The 7,773-nt window shown below is 43.9% G+C and overlaps 2 protein-coding genes across 2 annotated transcripts; both read right to left on the bottom strand.

Moving 5' to 3' along the window:
• Positions 1-3,788, bottom strand: LOC122520335. Its single transcript, XM_043640431.1, has 2 exons — positions 1,998-3,788; positions 1-1,914 (listed from the first exon to the last, which is right to left on the bottom strand). Exons 1-2 carry the CDS (start codon positions 3,786-3,788, stop codon positions 1-3), a joined length of 3,705 nt encoding a protein of 1,234 aa, XP_043496366.1.
• A 467-nt stretch (positions 3,789-4,255) lies between these two features.
• Positions 4,256-5,115, bottom strand: LOC122520336. Its single transcript, XM_043640432.1, has 2 exons — positions 5,007-5,115; positions 4,256-4,962 (listed from the first exon to the last, which is right to left on the bottom strand). Exons 1-2 carry the CDS (start codon positions 5,113-5,115, stop codon positions 4,256-4,258), a joined length of 816 nt encoding a protein of 271 aa, XP_043496367.1.
• Positions 5,116-7,773: the final 2,658 nt, after the last annotated feature.

The following is a 7,773-nucleotide window of genomic DNA, read 5'->3' on the forward strand; positions in this document are numbered from 1 at the left end:
TCATCTATCACTTAATAAAGGACAGATGGTTGTCGCGTTTCGCTTGATGTTTCCGTGAGTAGTTTTTATGGTTACTACCCGAACCACGTCGTCTTCTCCGGGATGGACGTCTATGATCCGTCCCAATTGCCACCTCATGCAGGGTTGATTTTTATCGATGAGGATGACTATTGTGTCCTTCTCCAGTTTATATTGGGAATTATTCCATTTCTGTCGTTTCTGCAGCTCGCGTAAATATTCGATGTACCACCGTCGCCAGAAGTCTTGTCGCACCTTTGTAATGTGCTTCCATGACGATAGTCGATTTATCGGCGTGTTTTCGTAGTTTTCTTCTGGTAGCATATTAAGAGGTCTTCCTACTAAAAAATGTGCAGGTGTTAGAGCTGTCGCATCGTTCGGATCTGACGAAATAGGGCATAAAGGTCTCGAATTTAATATGGCTTCGATTTCGATCGCGAATGTGTTCAGTTCCTCATATGTAAATAAGGTTTCTCCTACCACCCGTCTAAAATGGTGTTTGAATGACTTGACCGCGGCCTCCCATAGACCTCCGAAATGAGGTGATAATGGGGGGTTGAAGTGCCACGAGATTCTTTGGTCGGTCGCGTAATTATGGATCTTTGTTTTGTACTCTTCCGATTCGATTAACGCGTATAATTCCCTTAATTGGTTGTTCGCCCCGACAAAATTGGTACCGTTATCCGAATATACGTGCGATGGAATCGCTCTTCGCCCCGTGAAGCGTCGAAAGGCGGCCAGAAAAGCGTCTGTTGTCAAGTCGCTGACTAACTCGATATGCACGGCCTTTATGCACATGCAGACGAAGATGCACCCGTATACCTTCACGCGACCCTTATTTCGGTATTTCTTTTCTTTCACATAGAGTGGACCAAAGAAATCCACTCCAGTGTGGGAAAACGCGATGGTTTCTTGGACTCGAGATCTCGGTAGATCGCCCATTTTGTATTGTATGCCAGATGCACGGAATCGAATGCAACGTACGCAATGACGTACGATTTTTCGCACTTGATTCTTACCGTCCAAAAGCCAAAATCGTTGGCGTATAGCGTAGAGAGTAGTTTGTATGCCGGCGTGAAAATTTTGTTCATGGAATTTCCGGATGAGGAGATCGGTCACGTGGTGGTGCGATGGTAATAATATTGGACATTTCTCCTGGAAAGGTAAGTTCGCATTCTTTAATCGGCCTCCTACTCGAATCAAGCCCGTTTCATCGATGATTGGGTTTAGCGCGGCGAGTCTTGCGCCCTTTACTCCCCCCGATTCAGTTAATCTATCCTTTTCGGCGCGAAATTGTTCATTTTGTATGAGCCTGAGTACGTGTCGTTCTGTATCTATTATTTCCGCGGTCGAAATTTCTCCCCGATATGAATTGGTTTTGACCCATCTTCTACATCTAGCTGTGATTCTTAATAATCGCGTGTAGTTAGAGAATCGCCGAAAGATGCTCTCCGGTTCGATCCGTGTCATCAATAATGGAATTTTTTTAAGTTCGGGTAGTTCGTCTGTCTCTGTTTCGGTCTGAATTGGCCATTCAAGTTCCGGTCGGCGAAGCCAAGAAGGGCCATGAAACCACGAATTGTTTTTTATGAATTCGCGTGGAAGTTGTCCGCGAGATAATGCGTCCGCGGGATTGTTCTCTGTACGTACGTGCCGCCACGTGATCCCTACACAAATTTCCTGGATTTCGCGTACGCGATTCGCCGTGAATTGTTTCAACGTGTTGGGATCCCTTCTTAACCAACCTAATACAATCGTGGAATCGGACCAAAAGATTATCTTGTTAGGTCTTATTCCGCAAGATGCCCGTATCTCTCTATATAGTCGAGCAAGCGTTAATGCTCCACATAATTCTAATCGCGGTATGGTCGTGTCCTTAAGTGGAGCCACGCGGCTCTTCGCGCAGAATAATCGTACGTGTACGTTACCAACTTGATCTCGCGATCTTACGTATAAACTGCCACCGTAACCCGCCTGACTCGCATCGCAAAATCCGTGGATTTGTACTTCATGTGATTATCAATGATCAAACGTCTTTCAATGGTCAAATTGTCAATTAATTTTAATTGTTCCGCGAACCTTGTCCAGGAGGAATGCAATGCATTAGGTACCGACTCGTCCCATTCGACCTTAGTTTTCCAGCAATCTTGGATCAAGATTTTAGCTGTTAAGATAATGGGGCCTAATAATCCCAGTGGGTCATATATTTTCGCGATTTCCGACAGTATCCGACGTTTTGTGATTTTCTCATGAAGGTCTATCGGCGCGACTGTATAGATCAAATGATCATGATGTGTATTCCATGAAATTCCGAGTGTCTTTAGGATCGATGTTTCTCCGGAGAAGAATTCGACGTTAACCTTTTTTGTATCTAATTTATCGAGAATCGGCCTATAATTGGAAGCCCATTGCCGTATGTTAAAACCGCCTCGTTTTAATATCTCGATGGTCTGGTCTCGTATTCTCCCGAGTGTCTCTACATCGTCGGTTCCCGTGATGAGATCGTCGACGTATAAATCTCGGTTTAGAATCTCAGCTCCGAGGGGATAATTGACGCTTTCATCCTTCGCTAGTTGCTTTATGGTCCGAATGGCGAGAAAGGGTGCTGACGCTATACCGAATGTAACCGTATTGAGCTCGAACGTACGAATTCGATCCTTATGTATCCAAAATATACGTTGATATTGCCGATCGTCCGGATGTATCCATATCTGTCGATACATTTTCTCTATATCCGCGGTTAACACGTATCGATATGTACGAAATCGCAGTAAATGTTCCACTAATGTGTCCTGTATCGTAGGCCCGACTAACAATGTACTATTAAGGGAAATGCCCTGACTATTCTTTGCAGAAGCGTCGAATACGACTCGAACCTTCGTCGTTGTGCTGGTTGATTTAATAACGGCGTGGTGGGGAAGATAACAGCCGCCCGTCGGGTCGTCCTCGACAAGCGACATGTGTCCTAATGTTAAATATTCCTGCATGGTGCGCTCATACTCTTTCCGAAGTTCCGGGTTCGCGTTCAACTTTTTCCATAGGTTGTGGAAGCGACGTAAAGCTATATGATACAGCTCGCTGTAATCGTGTCCCTTTTCGCGGAATGGTAAACGCACTATATATCGTCCCGTTTCGTCGCGTTTTGTATTTTGAGTATAATGGGTTTCGCATTCTACTTCCTGTGTTCCTTCCGTTCGCGTCACGATCGCGTCCTCGATTAACCAAAACCTTTCTAATTGGTCTCTCAACTCTGTGGTCGCGAACAGTGCGGTTTTTTCTTTTGATTCTTCCGAGTCGATTCCGCCGACGACTACCCAACCTAACTGCGTCTTTTGAAGTATTAGATCGCCGCGGGCGCGTGACAAACGAAATTGTCCAACGGACATAAGGGATAACGTGGCTCCGGAACCTATCAAAATATCCACTGGTCGCGGTAAGTGAAACTGAGGGTCTGCTAATTTTCGATCGATTGGAATCTTAATAAGTTCTCGAGGAAAGACTTCGCTTGGAACTTGGTCGGCTATCTTGGGTACGATGAGTAATGAAAGGTTCCGTTTATATCGACTATCTAAGGATTGAATTGTTATCTCGATAATACCCGTCGATCGAGTTCGTGTATCATTAATGGCATTGATAGGAATTGAATACGGTCTGATTGGTAAACGTAATTCCTTCGCGACGTCTTCGGTTATAAAATGCGCTGCTGCGCAGGTGTCTAATAGTGCGCGGCATTGCTTATAAGTTCCGTCCCCCCTTCTCACGCGACACATCGCGCTCATGAGTAATTGAGGCGTTGTACCTCGCGGGTTAACGTGAAAAACTGGCCTAAGTCATAATGTTTTAGAATCGGTTTGAGACGCGGTCGCGACAGCTTCCCTTTTGGCGACGGGCTTTCATAATTTTCCGCGTGATTATTCGAATCAGTCCTATGTAACGATGTATGATGCGGTCTGCAGCAAATCTGACAAAGTGGACTTGGACAGTTTCCTACATGTCTTTTAAACAATTTGGACATAATCTCCGAGATTTTACTACTGTCCATCGCTCGAGCGGTGTCATGCGTCCGTATCGACTACAACGAAATAGTGCGTGAGAATTTCTTTTACAAAGGGTGCATTTCCGTTTAATCTCCGTGAGAAATGTACGGTGGGTCTTACAATTTGTTGTTTCCGCGGTCGTAACGCGGTCGGTTCGGTGCGTTTACGTTTTTCGCGGGGCTCGTCTTTAATATCCGTCGTTAGCTTCTCCGAAGCACTGTATCGGTGTCTATCTCTTTTAAAAATTTATAAAGTTCCTTGAGGGTAGGGTAATCGTCCGAATTGAGTTGTCGATCCCATTCTTCCCGAACGCGACGAGGTAAAAGGCGCTCGATAACGCGCACTGTTAGGGCATGAGGCTCGTTAAACGAATCAATCATGTTGAGATATGCCTCCGTATCTCTTATGAGTTTCTGAATCCCTCTTGCCGAATCATCCTCGGAGTGTGTTAAATCCAGAATCGCGTCGAGAAGTCTTGCTAGCAGTACGCGTTTTCTATCGTATTTTTCTAATAATGCTTCCCACGCGAGTTTGTAATTCGACCCGTCCCCTGAATATAGTGTAATCACTTCGAGTGCACGGCCCTGCAATGCATCTCGAAGATAGGCGTGTTTTTCTAGATCGGATATGTCGGTCCGCGCGTCTATCAGAGTTAAAAAACCTTTCTTAAATTCTAACCATTTTTCTAATCTTCCATCAAATTTAGGTATCTCAATTCGTTTTAATTTAATCGGTCGTTCGGTCGTACTCGTCTGATTTGAAATTATGCTGCTATCGTTCGGGATGTTAGCCGCGGGTACTGGATTTGGGTGAACTCTCGCTTCTATTGCATGGTACCGGCGTAATATTAACGTTACTTCTTGTATTTCTTCTTCCCCTAAATCCTTATCATCACACTCCAGTTGTGCTGATCGTATGCTTCTAAGTGTTTCGTGATTTTCTTAAATCGACCTACTAATGTTATTTCATCTAATCTCTCCCCGGCAATTTCTTGTTCAAAAATTGTCAATTGCATTTTTAATGTCCTTCGTAACCGATTCAAACGTTCCTTCGGTTCCATCGTTTACCGGTTTTAATTATCTTACTTTTCGAAGATGGGTTAATGTAAATTATGTTGAATACGAAGATTTTAATATATGAATTTTTGTTATAATGCGTCGGGTTTCCGATTACGCGGTTACGGTCCTGAGCTGTGAGTTGGTAAAGGGGGGTGGTAAGTTTACCGAACGTAGGGTCTTACTGACGTCACGATTTCTTTGTCGCCTAATCTTATGTTTGAACAAGTGTACCGTTGCTGAGCGATGTAACCGTCGAAACTATTCTCGCCCTTTGTCCGTGAACAAAGCGATTTCCAAATTCTATTAATATACGTTACTTCGGTTAAAATTTGAAGTGGATTCGAATGAGTTGTTTCCGATTTTAATATACCGATTTAGTAAGAAAGATGAGAGAAAATAATAAAATTTATATTAGAAATTACGAACTTCTACGGGGTTCGAAGACGTAATTTCCTATAGAATATTTTATAATATTTAAAGTGGATACGCATAAACGTATGCACAAACGGCAATCTACTTATCTCCTTTTCGAATCCTTTGTGATGACTAGCTCGACGTGGCAGCGTGTATGTTCAGGAACTAGATTTTCTCAGTGGCGATTCCGTATACGCAGCTTCACTCAAACCAGGAATCAGAAATTCACACCTCACAGGAGGCACCAAAATGTATTTGCCAAAATTCCTCCAACACGGAGTCCTCCGGCGATTGGATTAAGCGTTAATTGCCGCCTCTACGTCTCTCTATCGTATTTATAATATCTGTAAGATACATTCGCTTAACAGATAAACTCCTTGTCTTTCTATGCTCCTCTCGCTCCTTGCCTCCGATTAACTTGTCTCCAAGTGTCCTCGTAGGCGTCCAGCGGTGGACTAGACCGAATGTCTTTTCTAATGAGCCCTGCGGGGTGCTCTCACTCGACGGTCGAGTGGTGGGGGTTATAGATGCTAGTTACTAGTAACTCTCTATCGATTTAGTGTGCGCATAGTAATCTCGTATTTTAGTTACAATCGATTTTCGGCTATGATCGATTCCGATCGTACAGGTCTAGTGACCGAGGGCGGTCACCGTCAGGACTGGCCGATTGTAAACGTCTCATGCAGGTTCGTGCACTTTGGCGCCTGCACCGGTGTGCGTGCGGATGTTTATTTAGGATATCGGCGTTCTTAAGATTAAGCGTAGGGAACCGAGGCTGTTGCGTCACCCATGGAGGGGGGCCGATGCTCCGTTGTTCGACGGAAAGTTACAAAGGGCAGTCGGACAATACGGGTGGTAGTAGGAAGTAGCAGTTAGTTAATCTTATGTTCTTATGTTCTTATGAGTTAGTTAGTCTTATGATCTTATGTGTTATGAGGAGTTTACAAATTTCAGAAGTGGGATGTTTACACAATACAATAATACATGTTCGCTGCTTAAAGGCTAAACGATGACTAACTTAAATCTTTTCGCTTTAGTTCACTGTTTACCCACATAGAAACGTACCGCTGCACGTCGCTACAATCCAACGGTCCTACCAACCATATCGCATCCCGCCTCATAGCCCCTTTGTCTAATTTCCCTTCCCACACTCGGCCATATCTGCATCTCCTTCGGCCCCCGAAGGGAACTCTTCGAACGGTTTCATGTAATCCGCCGCCGTTGTGGTGATCTTTGGTCCTTCATCCCCACCAACACGAATCACTTCATATCGGTTATTTCTCTTACATCTAGATATCTTATACGGACCTAAGAATTTCTTTTGTATCTTTAACCCCGCACCAAACTGCGTGCGCTTTATCGCTATTAAATCGCCTTCGTTGTAAACACTCGCTTTCTTACATTTACGGTTATAATTACGCCTATTCTCTTCTTGAATTTTTAACAGACTTTCCTTCGTTGCTTCTCTCAGTCTTAAGCGCTCGTCAGAATATTGCAATATCGCCTCTTTCTCTATTAATTCTAAAATAGCTAAATCTTCGCGCTGCTTCATTTTTACGCCAAACATCACCTCGAAAGGTGACGCATCTACACTACGCTGATAAGTGCTATTAATCGCTCTTTGGACCTTATCTACGTGCTTATAGCACTTGTCAGGCGCGTCCATCGACATCTTAGTCAGTACCGAGATAATAATTCGTTAAATTCTTTCAACCTGACCGTTTCCTCTCGGTATACCGGTAGTAGTTAGAACGTGCTCGACCCTTTCCGTTACACAATACTCTTTAAACTCTGTTGCCGTGAATGCGGTTCCCTTATCTGTAATAATACGTATCGGATTACCGAATGTTCTCTGTTGTATCCCAAGTTTTTCTAACGTTTCCCGTGCGGTTGTCGTCTTAGTTGGGTATAGCCACACAAACTTAGAAAACCCATCTACCACTACCAAGATATGCTTATAAGCTTTACTCGTCGCTGTCATTGGCCCTAGATAATCGACATGATAAGTCTCGAGAGGTCTATCCCCCTTCGGTATCTGCTGTAACTGACCTTCCTTTTTCCCCTGCTTACGCTCCGCTAATATACACGGTACACAATAGCTGATGATCTTTTCGATTTTTTCTTTAAGACCCGGTATATAAAATTCTTCTTTTATTTTTTCGGCTACCTTTCGTACAGAGAAATGACCATTTTCGTGAATCTTTCTTATGATATTAGACTGCATGCTCGTAGGCAACACTATCACG

This window comes from Polistes fuscatus, unplaced genomic scaffold, assembly GCF_010416935.1.
Source record: "Polistes fuscatus isolate 324 unplaced genomic scaffold, CU_Pfus_HIC Scaffold30, whole genome shotgun sequence".
NCBI lineage: Eukaryota > Metazoa > Arthropoda > Insecta > Hymenoptera > Vespidae > Polistes > Polistes fuscatus.

Bases quoted from the DNA above. Each gene is read 5' to 3' on its own strand.
- LOC122520335 (XM_043640431.1), bottom strand. From the start codon at position 3,788: ATGTGTCGCGTGAGAAGGGGGGACGGAACTTATAAGCAATGCCGCGCA. The intron at 1,915-1,997 runs GTCAGGCGGGTT...TTCTGCGCGAAG, and splicing joins CCACGGATTTTGCGATGCGA to AGCCGCGTGGCTCCACTTAA.
- LOC122520336 (XM_043640432.1), bottom strand. From the start codon at position 5,115: ATGGAACCGAAGGAACGTTTGAATCGGTTACGAAGGACATTAAAAATG. The intron at 4,963-5,006 runs GTCGATTTAAGA...GCATACGATCAG, and splicing joins AGATGAAATAACATTAGTAG to CACAACTGGAGTGTGATGAT.